The sequence below is a fragment of the Patella vulgata genome, chromosome 2, assembly GCF_932274485.2.
Source record: "Patella vulgata chromosome 2, xgPatVulg1.2, whole genome shotgun sequence".
Lineage (NCBI taxonomy): Eukaryota > Metazoa > Mollusca > Gastropoda > Patellidae > Patella > Patella vulgata.
In genome coordinates this window covers 74,657,778-74,679,913 of record NC_065880.2, presented here as the reverse complement: position 1 = coordinate 74,679,913, position 22,136 = coordinate 74,657,778, and the positions used below count along the sequence as shown (strand labels likewise).

At 33.5% G+C, this 22,136-nt stretch overlaps 1 protein-coding gene across 2 annotated transcripts; it reads right to left on the bottom strand.

Annotated features, from left to right (window-relative positions):
- Window positions 1-230: 230 nt before the first annotated feature.
- Window positions 231-21,869, bottom strand: LOC126809519 (furin-like protease kpc-1). Of its 2 annotated transcripts, XM_050534143.2 has the most exons (12): window positions 21,750-21,869; window positions 17,044-17,213; window positions 16,047-16,148; window positions 14,361-14,564; window positions 12,845-12,991; window positions 11,551-11,624; window positions 9,170-9,258; window positions 7,963-8,135; window positions 6,431-6,673; window positions 5,504-5,604; window positions 4,520-4,738; window positions 232-3,697 (listed from the first exon to the last, which is right to left on the bottom strand). In XM_050534143.2, the coding sequence occupies exons 2-12, from the start codon at window positions 17,200-17,202 to the stop codon at window positions 2,908-2,910; spliced, it is 2,301 nt and encodes a 766-aa protein (XP_050390100.2). In that variant the 5' UTR covers window positions 17,203-17,213; window positions 21,750-21,869; the 3' UTR covers window positions 232-2,907. The 2 variants fall into 2 exon arrangements, with proteins under 2 accessions (XP_055954655.1, XP_050390100.2); XM_056098680.1 differs by lacking the exons at window positions 12,845-12,991; window positions 14,361-14,564; window positions 16,047-16,148; window positions 17,044-17,213; window positions 21,750-21,869 and adding an exon at window positions 10,351-10,364 and having other exon boundaries at window positions 231-3,697; window positions 11,551-11,593.
- Window positions 21,870-22,136: the final 267 nt, after the last annotated feature.

The following is a 22,136-nucleotide window of genomic DNA, read 5'->3' as shown; positions in this document are numbered from 1 at the left end:
GACCTGGTGAAACCACACGGAAAAATCCTGGATAAACTTTCTCAACCAACACTTGGATTGAACCCAGGACCCAATGATTTAGTGACTCAAAACACTGAATCTGTGCCAAGACTTCAGGACTTGGTGGTGGAATAGGAGCTGCAGACAAAGGTCCTCACAGTTGAAAAAGTTTGACAAATCAACTTCAAGAATCAATAAGACATCCATTTTATTATTATTATAAGTTATTAAACAAATATACCCAAAATATCAAAGTGGTTAAGAAAAAAAAGTAGAAATATAACATATGAAATTAACATTAATATGGTAGAAATATAATAGATAACAGTTAATATGGAATGTTAAAACATTGATATGGTAGAAATATAACAGAAAAAAATTCATATAGGGTTAAAATTGATATGCATGGTAACATAATAAATATATTATTGGAATTCTCAATAAAAAGAGTAACATTGCATCATTGTGATAATCATAAAGTAAGGCAGTAAGCCTACTCATTAATATTAGTAATTTTATTATCCAAAACAGACTCAAAAGGCTCATTAAATGTTTATCTGCTTTACTAAATATTGTTTTTATATTTAATAATTTTATCATATAAAAATGCTAATTATGTCTATAAACATACAAGTTATAACTATACAAGAGTTGTACAGCACATCTGAATTGACGTAAGGGATGTAATCGGTTGACTACCCCCGATCTATAAGGTATGCAGTTTGAACCTTGGGGTTATAATAGTTGTTTCCATACCAAACAACATTTCTAACACAATGTGTAAAAAAAAATATAATGGACAATGATAAATATATCATTGAAATTCTCGTTTAGTAACATCTTGAAAGTATGTTGTTTTGGGTTATAATACGGGAGTGGTTTTCATATCACATAACATTTCTACAATATAACTTTGTAAGAAAAGTATATTGGAAAATGCAAAATACAGAATTTGAAAAAGAGCAAGTAACAATTTTGGGTTATAATAAATATTAAATAACATTTCTTTAATATATGACAACATAATGTGAAAAAAATATATTGGAAAAAGCTTCTCGTTAATACAGAATTTAAAAAACAATTAGGAGAGAACAAACTGCTAGAATTTTTAAGCAGTAGACAAATTCAATAATAATTTCATTCACTTCTATTTCTACCAACATGTGACACAACTGACATTTGTTAATATGCTATTTTGATTACATATCATTTTAGCAGAAATGCAAATGACGCATCAAGCCTTTAAATCAAATAATCACTGAATCTCATAAAGACTCCATAAATAGATCTCTACTCAAATTTTTTCAAATGTATAATTAATATTAAACTAACATCACATACTAATGTTGACCATTTAAAGTAGTTTTATGTGATTTAACAAGGATTTGGGCGATTGACATATAATACTTACAGAGAGATAAATACATTTTCATCAGTTATGACATATAAAATTTAAAAAGAAAAATAAGTTATAAAAAAGGGAATTCACAATATATATGGAATACCGGTAGGCAGTAAGAATACTTACATAAGCATTAGTTATTTGTTGGGAAAATGCAATATTATTATTTTGTTTTCCTATGTCTTATAAAGAGATACTTTCATTAGGTATCAGAAATAAAATTTAAAAAAAATAAAAATGAATTTGTAAAAATGGAATTCAAAATAAAGATGGAATAGGCATTACAATAACATTAGACCAAACCAATACAATATTTAGTTCTTCTTGGTATTGACCAATAAATATCCACTTGAGTCCATGAAAAATGTATTATTTTGAATTTCAAAAAATAAAAATGTGGAACTAAAAGTTTTTGAGAAGAGCAACCAAGTAATTTGGGTTTTAAATCATTATTTTTTCCCTCAGAAATTGGACACAAAATATTAATTGGTGTTCCTGTAGTCCAAACGTTTAAATAAATGTGGCCATAGTTATGTGAGGGAAATTTTTTATTTTTTTTTTCAAGTAAAGAAACTCTTTTACCTGACCATCTGAACAATTTTCCTGGCTAAAATAGTCTATATAACATAGACAGACATTGACCTTTAAAGGGCATATAGCTCTAACTTGATTGGTCAATTTCAATCAATATTGATATATTGTTATCTTACTGTGAAAGTATGGGCTCTTGATATCCGATATTTAATACACAATGAACATTTAAGAATCATTTCCAGACATGGCCGTCAGAGCCATTTCTAATGAACAAAGCAAAACGTCCCACAAATCAACTCAGAAATAATTAAAATGGCTGATCCAAAAAAAGATGACTGTGTAAATTGGACTAACCAGATGCAAACGACTGCCATTCAATTTGGTCTGCTCACGTATTTCACCGAATGTATATTTCTGTACACTCATATTACATTAATGTGTACTTTTCTATATTTTAAGGTTTCAAATGAAGAGCTATACATACTTTAAAGAAACGTTAATAATAAAATAATTTTTTTCAGTAATTTTTGTATACCTCAAATAATGAAGTCAAAAAATTGAAGAATCATTTCCAGACATGGCCGTCAGAGCCATTTCTAATGAACAAAGCAAAACATGTCCCACAAATCAACTCAGAAATAATTAAAATGGCTGATCCAAAAAAAGATGACTGTGTAAATTGGACTAACCAGATGCAAACGACTGCCATTCAATTTGGACTGCTCACGTATTTCACCGAATGTATATTTCTATACACTCATATTACATTAATGTGTACTTTTCTATATTTTAAGGTTTCAAATGAAGAGCTATACGTACTTTAAAGAAACGTTAATAATAAAATAATTTTTTTCAGTAATTTTTGTATACCTCAAATAATGAAGTCAAAAAAGGTATGACATTCTTATATAAAATATATTAAATTTGGACGATGTATATAAATAAATATATGCTGTCATGTTTGATTGCATTTATGTCTCGGTTAATTTCGTTAGTATATCTATTAACAATTGAGTGTCTGATTTCTCAGATTTCAAGTTTTTCTTTTCTTTTTGAGAATTACTACTCAAACTTCTTGCATCAAATCTTTCTTCCTCATTTTTGATTTCATTCATTTTCTTATGATTTGATTTGGTGTCAGTGTAAATAGAGTTACCTCTCTTTGTATTTGATGAACCTAGTAATGCTTTCAGGAGTTCATTAGCGATAAGGTCTGTTTCACTCGAGTATTTTCGTTTTTTATTCTCAACTTTACTAGGCGTGAAGTTACGCTTGATTGATACTCTTTTAGATCTGACATGTTCTTCGTCCATTATTTTTGTAACTTGATCGATGTCAGGTGTGATGGCGCGTTGTTCTCTGGAGAGATACGACAACATTCTGTCAACCCTCTTGCCCGATGTACCATATAATATCAACGACCATTCTGAAAGCCAACCTTGATTTGTATCTCGACCAGAATTTCCGGGATTATCATAAATTTCCAGCTTCCACAATCCTGACGGAAATTCACCCCAAGTGTGAACAGACATAAAGGTGAAACTAAATTCCCCTTTAAAGTCATCTCTGGAACGTGGAGACAGCATCTCGGATTTCGTACCAGCAGGAGAAGTCAGAAAGATTTGTATATCTCCTCTACGATTATGATTTAACTTGACATGGATCTGTACGTGTTCCAGTCTGTCAATACGTCGACTTGAATCATCTTTACAACCATCCACAAAAATATCACTTTCAATATGTCTTCGACTTCCAATCTTCCTACAAACAAAGATGTGTAGTTTTTATCAGTAGGAAGGACATCACTCAATATGTAAGGCAGGTTTCAGTAGGAATATGTCAACATGGTTCACAATGAATGAATTACATGGGGTTAAACTTGAAAAGATGTTATGTTTAAACATACATTTCCAAGAAAGTATTTATCTGGTGGTTATTTCCAATAAAAGTATGGCATATTTGGTATATATGGAAAGTATAGACGCACAATCTTACTAGAAAATACTGGATTACCCGAAAAACACCCATGGGGCAAGCACTGGACAAAAATGTCTGGGTATCATTAACTGGCAATCCAAGTGTTGTCTGCCAGCTTGACTTATGGATCAGTTGTTTTTTCTTGATCGAATGGTTAGGCAATTTTGTGAAAATTGAGGGGTGTAAACGACAGAAAAACAAGTTGGCAGAAAATAATTCAAGAATTTACTTAAGCCTCAATATGTATGGTAAATGCACCGCAAGTAATGACAAGTACATTTTGGAAAATGGACCCGCCCTCAATCAATGTAGGTGACAAACATGGCTTCTAAAAATAGATTTTTTTTATAGTTTAGGGTAGCTCCCTGTGATTATAAAATTTTGAGAAGGATTTGAAGCAAATTAGTCCAAATATCATCAAATTATACAGTTTGTATGTGGGAATGTATCTTTAAAAGAAATTCCCATTAACTGGCATAAAACACATAGAAAGTTCTGTCCAAAACGAAAAAGAAGCCAAACAAACAAAACCCAAATATACTAAAATGTAAATTAAAGTACTTAAGGCCTATACATTTTGTACAATGTTAACAAATACAAACTTACAGATTTACATTGGTTTTATTATATGAGCATGTATGTTGTTCAGGAACATTATTCCATGTTTGTGCAAGTTGAACCATTTTACCACAATCCATTACTCCATAACCAAATTTATGACTGACATGAAGCCCTGCACCATTAATAATCCAGCTATCATCAATACTGGGAATTCTAGCCGTCTGTATAACTATATGTTGAACATCACGCCAGGTCAAATTAGGGCTGAAATTGTAAAACAAATGATACTCATGATGCTATTTTTGTGTGTGTCTTGCATTCTTTAGCAACCAACGGGTTTGGGGGGTCAGATGGTTTTAAGCATGCACTTTCGATCATAAAGTCTGAGAATGATTTCAATTCCCCGCTTGCACGTTCAGAGAGTAGGGTCGTCTGTCCGCGTCCTCCCACCACGACAGGTCCCTACATGCAAGTCTCAAAATAACCTTTCTTTCATTACAATCTTTCACTATCTCTCTCTCTCTCCCTTTCTCATAACCATTAATAAACTATGCACAGAACAGACCAAAATTTAAAAATGTTGATTTCCAGTTTTCCATTAAAAAAAAATTTAATTGTTCATATATTTGATAACTCATTTATCTAAGAAGTCATAGTCAGACAACTTGTACATTTTTTAATTAGTTAGTTCAACGATAATCTATATTAAAGTCCTGATGCATGATTTTAGCACTAAAGGAATATCAGTCCTAACAAAAAAACCAAAAATGTTCAATTCTGTTCAGAATTTACAAAGATTAAGTGGAATTGAAATTTTATTGATGTATGCTGCTCGGTATTTTGTTCTCCACAGAGAGGGAAATATATCTCGGGTTGGTTTTTTGATTTTGTTTTCATAATTAAATAGTAAATAATCAATCTGAGTACATAAAAGCATGCATTAAGTCATGAGAAATTTGATATTTTAGCAAATAATGCAAATGGCGCATCAGGACTTTAAATGGAAATAAAAAATCCTAATCAACTTACTTAGCCTGTAGAAGTAGAGCAACACAACCAGCAGCTAATGGTGCAGCACTTGATGTTCCTTGGAAATTCTCGATGCAACCATTATTTATATCTGTTGTTACCTATAGTTAAATATATATATATATATAATGTGATTTAGCCCAGTATATTTTATGATAGAGTGGAGACGGATCAGTGGACATATTAGGATCGATAACAGTGTTGGCCAAGAAAGGTACTCAGGACCATACTGGGCTAAATCACATTTCAAAGAGCGACATTTATCTTATTATGATGTTTACTACAAGAAATTATGATAATCCAGTATCATTTATGATTGTCAGCAACATTTATCAGGGTTGCATACTTGATAAATGAGCCCACACCAGATTTCTGGATTCTTCCAAGGCGTTTTAAAGAGTTACTTCCTGAAACCAGGATAAAATAGTTACATGTGGTAATTAATTAATGAGATTGTTTTTATTTTGATTTTTTAAAAAGTAAAACGGGTCATTGCAGTCCTTTTTAAGTGTCATGGGATTATCGGAGAGAGAGAGAAATGGGGTTTAACGCCCACTCGACACAAACTAGGTCATTTCGGGACCAACATATGGTTTAATTTTATTTCAATAATTCGATTGCGTGTAGGGGTCTTTAGCAGTGGGAGGAAACCGGAGGACCCAGAGAAAACTCACGAGGTTGGACAGGCGACCCTACTCCTTGTCACATACAACCGGGGATTCGAAACCACGGCAGTTGACTCAATGACAGGCCGTATGATACAGCACGCACATGCTAACCATTCGGCCATCCAACCCCCCGATTATCGGAGAACCAAAATACTTATTTTATATGGCCTTATGATAAATCATGGTGAAACAGCTAAGGTATGCTTTAATCTCACCTATCTTTGATTGAAATTAACAGTGAACAGAACTTGTTACTTACAACTTTCAATTTAGTTATATTATGTCTTCTTTCTTCACCCGGAACCTCTTCCCCACCACTCGGTACCACTGCTATTGTTGAAGTACAATTCTCCATAAAATATGGTCGTCTTCCTTTATCTGTGATAGATCCAACTGATAATGTTTCTATACTTGATACATAACCATCAGCACTACAATCATCACCCATAGCACCGCCATTACCTGTAGCCCACACATATATATTACCCAATCCTTTACGACCCTAAAATAACATTTACAACATTTTAGAAAATAATATAATTTTACAACATTTTAGAAAATAATATAATTTTACAACATTTTAAAAAATAATATAATTTTACAATGTTCTAAAAAATATTATAGTTTTACAATGTTCTAAAAAAAAAGTAATACACTACTTGAGAAACACTACTGGAGAAACAAGACTATTTTTTTGCTTGTTAAGATTGTGGTTGGAGGTGGCTGGTTGGGGTCTTTGTGTGATCTAGTGGTTAACATGCACTTTAAATCATAAGATCTGTTATTGCGTGGAGATTTGATCCCAATTTTATATATGACAAGGTGTAGGGTTGCCTGCCCACTGCTAATTATCTCTACACGAAAGAGAATAATAGAAATTAAATTGTACTATAATCGGCTAGTCCAGAGATGACCTAGTTTGTGTGAAATGGACATTTCTCTCTCTCGCACTCTTCATTAAAATTACCTGACAGTCTAGATAGTTGACTATAGAGAGAGAGAGAGAGAAATGGGGTTTAACATCCACTCGACACAAACTAGGTCATTTCGGGACTAACATATGGTTTAATTTTATTTCAATAATTCACTTGCGCGTAGGGGTCTTTAGCAGTGGGAGGAAACCGGAGGACCCGGAGAAAACCCACAAGGTTGGACAGGCGACCCTACTCCTTGTCACGTACAACCAGGGATTCGAAACCATGCCAGTAGACTCAATGACAGACCAGGGTTCCCGCGGCTTCGTCAAACATTTTTTCAGGAATATTCAAGGATAAATATACGTAAAATTCAAGGATTTTCAAGGACATTTTTTAGCCTAAAGTTACAATTTATTATCTTAAAAATAACCGAAACATTACCAACTATCGTTATAATCTCATATTTAAAAGGAATTGAAGACATTTGAAACAAAATTAAGGATCTCAACTGAAATTCAAGGATATTTTCCTATTTCCGCGAAATTCAAGGATATTCAAGACCTTGAAAATGAAATTTTAAATTTAAGGATATTCAAGGATTTTCAAGGACCGCGGGAACCCTGCAGACTTTATGATACAGCGCGCACACGCTAACCATTCAGCCATCCAACCCCCCTAGTTGACTATAGGCTTATCATGTGAATAACTGTCTAATTAATAATTAATAATTTATATAACATTTAAGGCCAAAAGAAAGACTTGCAACAGGCAGATTTAGCTCATAAATAATGCATTTTTAAATTTTGACCCCAACCCACTGAAATGTCAGTATTATTTTTCTCCTCAGACCATTATACAAAATTATATATATTACCTGTGTAACACCTTTACGTAAAGCTGCTGCACCGTAAAATTTTGGACCTTCCATTGTAGCACCATTATCTTTAGGTCCCCATGATGCACTATAGATGTCTATATAATTCATATTAAATGTAAGAGCTTCAGCTTCCAGACTATCCGTTACTTTACCATCTAATATTCTCACACCTAATAATATAAATTTAACATAAAAGATACATTCCCGTTTACAAACTGGGTGATTTGATGATGCATTTAGACTAAAAAACATATTCAAACTAATTAATCTATCAAAATTTTGCTTCAATCCTTCTTAAAACACTGCTATAAAAAATCTATTAAAAGAGGTCATGTTTGTTTCACGTGACTTAGGTGACGACTACCTAGCAAAGGGTGTGAAGTCGCGGGAGAATTCATTGCATACACAAGACGATGTTGTTTTTAATCGCTATCCATTTATCATAAATATAAAAGCCTAATTAAATTCTCGGATTATCCATTGCCCAGAAAGTGTTGTACGTCTATCTCTTCATAAAGTTTATCAACATGTACATCAAGCGCTCAATCTCCGCATGCAATCTTTGACGTCACGCGAGCAGACATTCCTAATCGTCGGGCTGCCATTAGGGAAACGCTTACATTTTTGTAAGGTATGCGCTCCATGAGTGTTTTTCAGGGAATCCAGTATATTTCTAGTAAGATTGGATATTTCTACTTTCCATATATACCAAAATTGCCATAATTTCATTGGAAATAACCACCCGATAAATACTTTTCTGGGAACGTATCTTTTAAAAACGTATTTGAACAAATACAATAGTACTAATTGACCAGGAACGGAACATGGCATTATCGCTGCAATTGTAATTGTGATCTCATCCAAGGAACAAGCATGCTAGGTTTCATGTCAATTGTTCTTGAATTGATGGAGCCTTAGGCTTTTTCTAAAGAGAGTTGCTCCCAAGAAGAACAACATCAAGATGTTTATAACATACCACAGCATCCAGTTATTTGGAAGTCCTGTGTACACATTAGCGTACATGTAAAAGAACCTTGGAGAGTTGGAATTCGAAATAAGAGTAGGCCATAGAGCCACCATCCTGTCAAAATTCCCTCATAGCATACTGTATGGTATTCTTGATTAGCCCATGCCAGTTGGTGTAGAACAATGGGAAAACTTATAACATATTGCTATATGTCATTTAAACTGTCATAACACTTACCCCCTATTTTTGATGTATAAGCTATGCCTACACCACACATATCATTGTCAGCAGCTGCTGCCACTTCTCCAGCACATCTTGTACCATGACTACAATACAAAATACACATCTTGTACTATGACTACAATATAAAATACACATCTTGTACCATGACTACAATATAAAATACACATCTTGTATTATGACTACAATACCAAATACATATCTTGTACTGTGACTACAATACCAAATACACATCTTGTACTATGACTACAATATAAAATACACATCTTGTACCATGACTACAATACCAAATATACATCTGGTATTATGACTACAATACCAAATACAAGGACTTTCACTACACACAACCATCTGTTCAATGCAAATTATTTGATACGATAATGAAATCATTTACTAACATGTATTCTGGTTATTTGATATTTGATTATTAATCAGAAGATATAATTCACTGACGGATGCGATTCAGTCAGATTACCAAGTCAGATTACAAACAAGAAATGAATTCAATTTGTAATAATTAAATATATGTTTTTGTATGAAAGTTAATGTTTGTATCAATCTACAATCCACGTTGAGAGAATATTCTTCGAAACGCCACCTAAATAAATCAGTAGCTGTTTTATCCATAAATATTGTGTTATGATTTATTATATACCAGGAAGTTGTGTTTTTTTCTATCAAAATTCAGAAGTATATCTTTCAGAACACCAACATACAATTATATGCTTATTTTCTAAGCTTGCATGCAAAAAAAAACCCGTCAGATATATGTCATCCACGTCACAATGTAAACAATTTGATAACTATATAAATTATTTTCTAAGCTTGCATGCATTAAGAATGCTAAATATATATCATCCCCACCACAATGCAAACAATTTTAAGCCTATGTAAAATAATATAATACTTCAATTCTTTAAAACAAATCAGAAATCAGCAAACAAAAACGGTAAATATACAAAAAGAAAAAGAAATATTTTCCCCTCTTACACAACAACGAAAAAAATATATATAAATGTTTCAACTTTTGAATAAAGGGGATAAATCAAGATCAAAATAATATAAAATAAAAATAAAAATTGTAACTATCAAATGAATGGGATAAATCAACCTATACTTGACAATAAATGTATGTTATAATACATGCAAAAACCACAATCACATATCATACAAGTTACCTGTTTGTGTATGTCTAAAGAGAGGATAAAACATTAGAAGATTAGTGGAATTAAATCACATTAAATAATGAACAAAAGAATATTAACTTTTGATGCCGATTTATCAATGATTCGATTGTCAGTAACTAAAGAATTCACTGAACATTACAAAATGAGCTATGGTTGACAACTGTCATGGAAACACATAATATATGTAACAGTTTTAAACACCAATTCCTGCTTCCTGCCATGGATTCATAGCCTTTTAATTCTGTGCAGAGCTTGGATAGCACAAGTTGAAACAGAGGTTATTTATGTATTGTTTAATGATCGAGAGCGGACATTAAGTAATATATTGTAACAACAAGAAGGCCGTAGGCCCATGTGTTTTTACAATATATTACGCAATGTCTTAAGCTTGAGACGATTAAACGACTTAAAATACAGACACTCTGCACATGCTTTTACAGTGAAATACGTCACACGAGTCCAATATTTCGCTAGTATAAATAATGTACGATTGGCAAGTTGCCCGTGCGATTATTTGAAATAATGGTACGCCAACATCAAAGAGTGACGTCACATCTGTATTTCAAATATAGTTAAGCATGTGGCAGAAACAGATGAAAAGGTCCCTATAGCCACAATGTGGTCCCCTGTGAAACATGACATTTACGCATATTGCCTTTAACACAGATTTCCGTTTAAAGTTAAAATAAAGGTTTGGTGTATTTAAAATACTTCCTTGAGCATATCTAACTTGTCATATCTCTTCCCAAATCGGAGTAAAAACCAATGATCGGATTCTTCTTAAATTCCAAATAAAAAATATATTCTGTTTTTCAGACAATCTTTCAAAAAAAACTTATGCAGGAGGGAGGTATAGATTTTTTTATATTTCATTTGTCAAAAGATGACTATTGGGCTAAATGATTTCTCACAAGCATCACATTTCAAGGCACTACACTTATTTCATGGGAATGTATGATTATCCAGTATCGATTCTGATGGATGAATACATGATGGATGAATTGTGCCTACGGTATATTTCTGTGTACAGAATATTTACATGCAGTAATTAATAAGACTTTTTATTTTTTAAAATAAAACATGGCTTTTCAAGTGACACAGGAGTATCAGAGAAACGTATATTTTTTTAAAATGGCCTAATAATTTGTACCAATAAAATAAATCTAAATAGAGCTAAGAAAACTATTTTACCTATTGTAAATGTTAGTAACATTAGGCATAGGATCACTGTTTCTGTCATTTAAATCTGTGCTGGCTTTTGGATCCTGAAATGTAAAACATTGATTTAGTTTCCTAGAAACTTCTCATATTCCTACTAAATATAAATCTTTATCCAACAGGGGTATATATTATTCCATTTGTGCCAATAAATATCAAGGAAAAAAGGTACAGAGTGAAGAAGAGAAGATACATGACATAAAAAAAAACAATTTCTTTGAAAACAAGCGGCTGCAAGATGTGGACAGAGAACAAGCTAAAAAAGTGATTTTGTATACACAGAGAGAGAGAGAAATAAATGGGGTTTAACGTCCACTCAACACAAAACTAGGTCATTTAACATATGGCTAAATTTTATTTCAATAATTTGCTTGCGCGTAGGGGTCTTTAGCAGTCGGAGGACCCGGAGAAAACCCACAAGGTTGGACAGGCGACCCTACTCCTTGTCACGTACAACCGGGGATTCGAAAACACGAATTTGGTATACAATCAGGGGCCATAATCAATTATGTTACCGTCCAACATGCATCAATATCGAATAAATTGAGATCTCTGAGATGTAAATATACATTTTAAGTCTCATCAAAATCAGATTACAATTTTAACTTATAGAGGGTCCACAACCTTGGTATTACATACTTTACACTATTTGCGAACAGGGAGCTGCCATTTTATCGGTCAGAATCAGTCTGATTTTCAGGAAATTCAAACTCAACCTTCATTACAGTGTAACCATGATACATTTGAACGATTTTTAAAATCGATTATTTGGCTGTGAGGAAGGAAATTTTCAGCAATTTATAAAAAAAAAAAAAAAATTCATCTATGAATGAGGAAGGATATTTTTCTACTTTGGTGTGAGGAAGGATATTTTCTGATTTAGTTGTGAGGTGAGGAAGAAAAGTATGGGTCACAGGGGCAGGATGTCAGGAAGAACAGAAGACATATTGAGGAAAAAAAGTTACACTGTGGAATATTGTTACATGCTTAAGGGTGAATCTTGCATTTTGCTTGGTCAATTGACACTGGCGATTGGACAATAACACGCCTCTTTTTAGTAATTTTTTTTAAAATCTTAAAATAGCATGTTACAATTAGGAGATAACCACTTCCTGTTTCGCATTTAGAGGGGTGTTATTATCCAATAGTCATGTCCTGAGATTTTACATTAGAACCCAAGACGGCATCCAACCCCATGGTTATCCATATATCAAATTCAGGAATGTATTTGAGTACTCAATTAGCAAAGCAATATTAATCAACTTACATAATTATCTTTCAAATCTGTATGGGTATGATCAACTCCATCGTCCAGTATACTAACTACTACACCAGTACCTGTATATCCATTTTCCCAAGCTACAATAACGTTTAAGTCTATATCCTTCACTCCTCCACTTTGTCCAACATTTTTCTGAAACGACAATGTTGTTGGTCGACCTATACCTTATTGTGTTAAATAGCACAGTAAAAATTGAAAGAAATGAGAATGGTTGCAGGTTAAATTTAAAAAATACATTTCTTGCTAGCACTAATTTTTTGTTTTACTTTTTTTGTTTCTGCTCAATAAAACTTGTAATCAGTGGACCACGACATAGTAACGGTCTGGTATATAAATAATTCTATTGACGAAATACCGAAAATATCAAACCTGCAGAAGTAGGATAGTAGAGTGAGAGAGAGAAATGGGGTTTAACGTCCACTCAACACAAACTAGGTCATTTCGGGACTAAGACGTGGTTCAATTTTATTTCTATACATGTAATTCGCTTGCGCGTAGGGGTCTTTAGCAGTGGGAAGAAACCGGAGGACTCGGAGAAAACCCACGATGTTGAACAGCAACCCTACTCCTTGTCACGTACAACCGGGGATTCGAAACCACGCCGGTTGACTCAATGACAGACCTTATGATACCGCACGCACGTGCTAACCATTCGGCCATCCAACCCCCCTAGGATAGTGGAGTAAGGGGAAGTTATGATAAGATGGGCCTGGCACCTAAACATTAAACCCACAAAGATGACATCTACCAATCTAGAGAAGAGACACATATATGTCCGTATAAATGTGGTCTCTTTAGATCAACTACCACACAATATGTTTTTTATTAAATAAAGGGAAGAACTTCCCACTAAACCCACTCCATGGCCTAAGGCTGCAAAATCATTTTCTAAATATAAAGGAAGAAGCTTCGGCCCTCCTACATCTTGTCTGTGATATCACTTTAGTGGAAGCAGATGTTAAAGAACCAACTTCAGTCAGTCAGAAAGTGCCAGAGCCAGGTTGGGATGGCCTAATGATCTAGAGTGTCATGCTTCGAGCTCTAGTTGGCCGGTCACCTCTGACTTGCAGTTTTCGATAACTGGTGTGGATTAACATACGGTTCAACATTAATTCAATAATTCGCTTGCTCATAGCAGTGGGAGGAAACCAGAGAAAACACAGGCAACCATACTACTCATCACGTAAACGCATGGAGTCGTAACCACGGTACTTGACTTAATGACAGACCTTATGATCCGATGTGCACTCTTTAAAGCATTCAGCTACCCAACCACTCAGTCTCATTTTGAATTCCAACTGTCAAAAGATCTTTTACGTACACAAGACCTTGATAATTCGTACATCGAAACGAATAGACACAGTTCCTTGCCAGCCCCTTCCCCCATCCTGCGCCACTGAGAAAGCAAAACCAACATGTTTAGAAGACCTCTTTTTTTTTGTTCTATCCTAACAACTGGGTACTGTTCATTGCGAGTACATGATAATAAATATTGACTTACAATATACCACTGATCATGGAATTTGGGATCTCTTGGTTGCATGCTACTGCCAGGAATGACATCTTTTAGTTGTAACCGTGGTGATTCTATTCTATGATATACTGTATCATCATGTATTTCACGTATAGGTAATTCTAGTTGTTTATCATATATTATACCTCTCTTTTCACGTATTAATTCTATCTCTTGTTGAGCATGGAGAACCTGCAAATAATATAATAAATTCTTGAAATGTCACCAGACAAATTTCTCATTGGTTTTTCAATTTTGTTTTTAGAGTAGGAGGTTGCATTTGGTTCAAGAGAGTAATGCCATCTCTTGTTGAGCATGGAGAACCTTTAAAAATATGTCAGTAATAAATTATTTTAGTCACCAGACAAATTTCTCATTGTTATTTAATATGTGTTTTTGGCAACATAAAATATTCATGCTAACAAGGGTTCATTTAGTACACAAGACTAATGCCATGTAATTCAATTCCATCTCTTGTTATGAGCATGGAGAACCTTCAATGCAAGTACGATCGTACTATGGACCAGGAACTGACCATGTTGTTGGGTGAAATTCAAAATACTAATTCATCAAATAAATGCTGAATTGTTCAAAGAACAAGCATGCCAATTTTCATGTCATTTGGACTTGAATTAACAGAGCCTTAGGCTTTTTCGAAGAGTGTGACCCGAAGAAGAACAAGAACAAGATGAGTAGCGGTTAGCGCCCAGTTGCTGGTCCAGAAATATAATAAATTCTTGTATTGTTACACAACAAATTTGCCTCTTCTGTTGTTTTTTTTTAAGTAATAGGCAAAAAAGGGTTCATTTGGTACAAAAGACTATATGCCATGTAATTAATTCATTAACACTTTTGAATTCTATCTCTTGTTGAGCATGAATAACCTGCAGATATAATAAATGCTTTTCTTCCGTTTTGTAAGTAAGTGGCAAGTGACAAAAGAGAAATCTAAGGTGGTGGTGATAGGTGATGCATTTGGTATACAAGAGCAATGTCATGTAATGCATGAAAGAGGGATAACGTTTTAAAATTTATGGTGCATGTTCAAGTTAGATTTCATGCAAAATTGGAGAAATATATGCCACATGCCAGTTAAATTTCAAATTAGCCAAAAATAAGTGAAAAACATGAGTGCGGCAATTAATTCGAACAAGAGTGTATTATAAATATCTACACAGATGACATTAAAATTTCCTAAAACATATAAATTCATCAAATTTAAGACAAAAACTACTTCTCAAATTTTGAATGCAGTGAAAGTTTTCAAGATGAGTAAAACATTAATTCGCTTGATTTAATATTTGTTGTTTATTTCTTGCTATGTCTAAGTAGTTTGATTTGTCTGCAATGTCTATGTACATGTAGTTTGTCTTGTCTGCAATGTCTATGTAGTTTGTCTTGTCTGCAATGTGTATGTGGTTTGTCTTGTCTGCAATGTCTATGTAGTTTGTCTTGTCTGCAATGTCTATATAGTTTGTCTTGTCTGCAATGTCTGTGTGGTTTGTCTTGTCTGCAATGTCTATGTAGTTTGTCTTGTCTGCAATGTCTATGTAGTTTGTCTTGTCTGCAATGTCTATGTAGTTTGTCTTGTCCGCCAGTTTTGTTTTGCATGTAGTGCGGTCCTCCTGCAATTACTATTGAGTAAGGATAGAATATAAAGATCATTTAAACTACCTGAGGATGGTCGAGTAATTTTTGTAAAATATTTTGAGCACTTCTTTTAGATCTGTGATGAACATGTGGATGAGACAGTATAAATACATCTATATTGGGCAACTGAAATATAGAAATAATGTTGGATATCATATAATGGATTAAAGGGACATCATGGGAGATTAACTAAAGAGCAGACAATTCTCGCTATAATAGTTAAAAAATAGATAATGAAAACAGAATATGCTGAAAATTTCAGTCAAATCGCTTCAATCTGAACCGAGATATTAGTGATTCAATTTTAGGCTAGCCTTGGAATTCATTACTACCCTTTGGCACAATAATAAATAGTCTCAATTATCCATTTATATGTTAAATCATCCATCACAATATGTATTCAAATCCACAAAATATCGCAGGCTAACGATGGCATCAAGAGTTGATTGTGGTCTTGTTAAGTTAATTAATGTCTTATTAATAATTCAGATAACATTTCAGGCCTAAAGAAGAAAGACCAACAATAGGTAGATTTAGCTCTTGAATAATGCATTTTAACATCTTATTTTTCTGCGGATATCATAAAAAACACTTTTGATGCTTTATGTTCACCTTCATATTTATTTGTAAAAAAATTGGGAAATTTGGACAAAAAAGTGGATCTTTGCCTTTTACACTTATATATCCTTTACTGGTTTAAAATATGAATCATCTGGGTGCTATATGTATATGTAACGGATATTGTGCGATATAAATAGATTATTATATTACATATTACACTAGAAAGAAGTATTGCATACATAATGTATAGTATGTCGGAGACCTGGCTAGAAAATCTTGCAGAACATTCTTGGCCAATTCCAGGATGCACTCAAGACCTCTTACTGACAAACTGTTGTACATGTAGTTTCCAAGAACACAAGGAAATATTACATAAACAAATATATTACATTATATTATAGAGATTTATTACACACACAATGATTGCTATGCACTTTATTCAACTGTATAAAATATTTACCTCTCTTTCTACAATAAATCCATGTTCTCGAGCAATACTCTCGGCCGTATTTCTACCATCTTCACACTGTATAGCAAACTGATTTAAATAATGATTGCCCTGACATAAGGCCACTACTAATAATAATATACAAGCCCTCCAACTCCATCTATACTCCATAGTACTTTAAACTGAAACAAAAACATTAAAATAAATTACTTTTAAATCATTTACATGTATTCAACATAAACATTCATTTAAAGAACTGGATATCAAATGAAATAAAGTTTAATGCTAATGAAGACCTGCAAACTCGCCATATATTCAACGGCCGCCTACACAATTTTTTAAATTCCTACTGTAATGGATATTTTATATGCACACCAAAGTTTACACAGTGCACTCATTTTTTCGTCCTATCTGAACAACTAAACGCTGTTCTTTGCTAGGCCCTCTGTAATGCTGGAAAAACCCATGGAACTTTCTCGGCCAAAACTGTAAGCGATCATGAGAGTGACCTACTGCTTAGTGAACCAGCACCTTATTGTGGATATATCGGACAAAGAAACAACATTTCACCCCCCCCCCAAAGAAACAACATTTCAACACACACACACCCCCCGCCGCCCTCCCATCTCCCCACTAACCCCGCCCCGTAAACAAGGCAGTGTCCAATACAAATATATAAGAGTTATTAAAATGATAGTTGCACACCTCAGTTAAACCATATTTAAAAATCACGAAACAAAAAGTTCAAGACATCAACTTAGATCTAAAAGTTTATTAGAAATAATTAAAGGATAAATATCATATGACAATAAATGAAATCTACATGGTTCACTTTACCAACCTGTGGATCTAAGAATATGTATAGCCTTAAGTCACACGCAAGCGACAAACATACTGATATGCCATATGTTACATGTAAGCCTAGATGTTCCTCGTAAATTGATATGCATACACAAGGAGGAAGAAACCTATACTGAAAGCTTTGGTGAAATGTTAATAATTGTGTGTAACTATTTTTAAAGTATTATGATTTACCGGTAAATGATATTCAAGATTAAAAAATCTAAACATCCTACAGCAGTTGATATGATAGCAATCTCATATTATTAATGTCTTGACGTAAGTAAAATAAAACACCTTTGATCCATCCTACACATATGCATACAATTCTCAAACCATGGAAATCTTTACTATGATGGCCATATTCATTAGAAATTCAATTATCACTCTTAATGTCTCTTGTAACCTGTAGCCAAATACATGTATGTAAGCTTAAAATTTAAAATCGGTATTTTATCATTACATGTATGTTAGTAGATATCCTTGAGAATATGTCTTCTGTATTCCAACTAATCCAACAGTACAACTGGTGTTATTTAAAAGAAAAATATATATAATTTTCAAATAAAAACCTGTAATTTATCATTTTGTTCGTAGATATCCTTGAGTATATGTCTTGTAATCTGTATTCCATCTAAATCAACAGTTACATTGACGTATATACTATTTACTAACGGAAGGATGAACATGTTATAATAAGTAGACGGGCCTAAAGAGATAATAGAACGTGATTAGAAGTAGTCGCTTGATTTAACAATGTAAGGTGTGTTATTTTTACTTTTATTTTTACCTCAATTGATACACTTCACTGATTCTTATGTTCAAAAGATTAGCTACATGGTAATTCTATTACTATTTGTATACTTGCCTTCTTAGTTTACATGTTCACATATATCTGACACAACTAAAAATCCAAAGAATTAACTGTATCTGTTTATTGAAAAAAAATTGAGCTTCTAACTACAGAAATCTATTTAACAGGGAACACTCAATCCGGAGTTAATCTTTAAAGGGATACACCATATACAGTATTTGTCCATTTTATTAAATTTAATGAATTTACATATACTTGTTTTGAGGAATGACAATCTGTCAATGTACAATATGTTACATCCATAGATAAAGCCACCATTTATCGAGAAATAATCAACTGTGTGTTGCTTTTAAAACTAAAATTAATAAACTTCTGCTTTATCAATTGAAATAAAATTTAATTGTCCTATTTCAAATATGAAATTGGGTTTAACATCCTACTATTCTGCTCTGACTGGGATAATAAAGGAAGGCATATGCCAACTGTCATACAGTGTGCTATCACTATTCCAACTGACAAGGGATCTTTTATGTGCACAGGTCCTCGGTTTTTCATCCCATCTGAATGACTATACGTTGTCCCTTGCCAGGCCTCTATCTTGTACGAATGACTCGAGTCAAGGACATTCATTGGATCTCTACTCTGGGACATAATCATTTTTGTTGGCTTTTGTATATAGATATTTGGGACAGGGTTTATTACTACTAAGTATGGATATTTCATAAAGTCTTATTACTCTATGTCTAAGGAAAAAATAAAACTTCAGACTACTATTGTACATGTAAGTATCAGGGAATCCCTAGATCTGTAGTCATTGTTTTCTTTATATTTGGGTGGTGAGATGAAAAAACACTTTCCTTAATTTTCAAGTGGTGGATGTACTAGGTGTTTAAATGGCTTCCAAATATAAAACTTCCACTTCCTACCAGAGATTGCTGAGATATTTTGGACTGTGAAGCTGTGCACTGTAATATGTGCCACCTCTGTCTGTGTTTTTTTTAAATATAATTATATCATATGATTATGAATGTATATATCTTTTCCGGTTTTTACTCTAATTTCAAATATGTTATGTTTGGCAAAATACGCCAAAAGTCTGAATCAAATGGGAATCTCTAGCCTCTGGTTCTTCCAGTCTACACCGGAAGTATTTATTGTGCATGCTCTTCAGGTAAGAATATGGCATCACCGTTTGACAGACTTGTGGAATATGTCTAGCCTCGTTACAAATGGCGCTGAAATGTATTCTGGTACACAATTCGTGTAGATGTACCAATGGTAAAATGTTTATTTTGTCTTAAATATTGGATATCAGAAGCCCATCTTTTCCCGAAAAGATCACAACATCAATGTTGATTTAAAATGACAAATAATTCGTGATTTTAATGTCAAAGACTTTAGATGATATTGAGTTAAAGACTTAACTACTATCTATACGTCATTGATACGTTCAACTCAACCTTGAACAATTATCTGTGACAACATCTCTTCTTATTAAATTCAATTTTATAATCTCACAATATTTATATACTCTCTCCTGAAATGCCTTTGGCCAATTTCCTGATAATTTTGTTTCCAAGGCAAATCAATAGTCTGTGTTGATGTTGGGACAGTAGTATAGTACTTCAACGCTTAGATAACAAACCTCATCTCTCTGTGTTTTGAGATAAGAGATGGTGCTATATAGTTCCATGTAGCAAAGCCTACTGCAATTCACATCGAGCCTCAGTAAGCAAAATTGGCCATATTTTTCATCAAAACAATGATAGATTATTGTTATTTATAATATTTCTGCCACATCCAACTACAATTAGGCATATAATCTGACCTGAAACAGGTATAAATCATCGTATTTAAGATCAAGGCGTTTGGCCATTACTAGGAAAGCCATTTTTAAACGGGAGATGTATGACGGTGTATCATATAGCCCGTCCAGAAGCTTAAGTTGAACTGGTTTAAAAACCCCGGGGATCGTTAAACTAGTTTAACTTAAGCGCCTGAACGCAAATGTGGGGCAAATAAACCAGTTTAAAAAACCCAGCTCACGACCTGTCTACGAGAAGGCTTTTTATTTTAAACTGGTTCATCTTAGCCGTCTGAACGGGTTGGCTTAAAAACCCCAGCTACAGCTTGCTTTGAGCATGCGCAGTACACAGTAAGTTACATTCCTGTGAAAATATCGGGGTCAGACAGTGCCAATGTTATCGAAAGCCTGCGGGAACCGAATAAAAATATGAAGCTACCCATGCGTAGTTAACTCTAACCTCCGACCGAAGAGGTCAGAATAGTTAAACTGGTTTGGCTTATGTACATGTGAACACAACACGATGCTGTCTTAAAAAAAACAGCATCTGAATGGGCTAATAGTGTATGTCAGATAAAAGCAACACTTCATTTATTCAAACGTGAATATTTGTAGTTAGGCGATAGTTGTGCCACTACATTGGCCTCTGTACGTTTAAACATACATTATGCAAGAGCTAAATCTGCCAATTGCAGGTCTTTCTTTAAGCCTGAAATCTTATCTAAGTTATTAATTAGACCTTAATTAACTCATCCAGACCATAATCAACTCTCGATGGCATCCCTAGTCTGCGAGATTTACTGGATTAGAACCTTGTCTACTGCTTTTGATTAAATCAAAAAATGGATAATTGTACCGACTTTATTAATGATGATCGAGGCTAAGCCCAAAATTCAATCGCTAAATACTTGGTTCAGAGTGGATCAATTTGACTTAAATTTTCCGTAAATTCCCTTTTTACATTATCTAGTTTTTAAATTTATATAGTGAGAACTACTAGCTCTTTATCTAATCTCCCATAATGTATATTTTAATTAGTCATACTAGTATAAAATTATTTAATTTTAAGATGTTACATGCATTAATAAAGAAATTGAGTTTGCCACTTGGAACTGAAGTCAAAGGCACACAATCGTAGCTATTCAACGATCAGTTCTGTTTGTTTACGATGGAAACGATCTGAGATTTTAAGTAAAACCAGATCAGTAAATCGCACCGACCACAGACAGAAATACTACTTGATAAACTGTAATTTAATACCTGGGATCAATCCATGACAAAATCACACAAATTAAATTTCTTCAAAACAAATCTATTCATCCGTTAAATTTACTTTTCCTTCGACCATGTTGGGAAACAAAGGAAATGACGAACGGGCACTTGTACGGTTTCGAATATCCAGACACAATATTCCTTTATCAAGAGTTACCTCCCTTGTAATAAGATTTTCTCAACACTAGTCACAGAATCAATCTGTTTCACGCACAATACTGGATCTTCAATGAGTCACGTTCTATTTTTCACTCGGCAACCCGGCATATCTCTGCAGATTTCACTCGGCCAACTTCGGTTACTCCTCTACACCAAACCATGTTTCCAAACAGAGTTATCTTTCCGTGACCCGCAAATTATATTTTTAACTGGTTT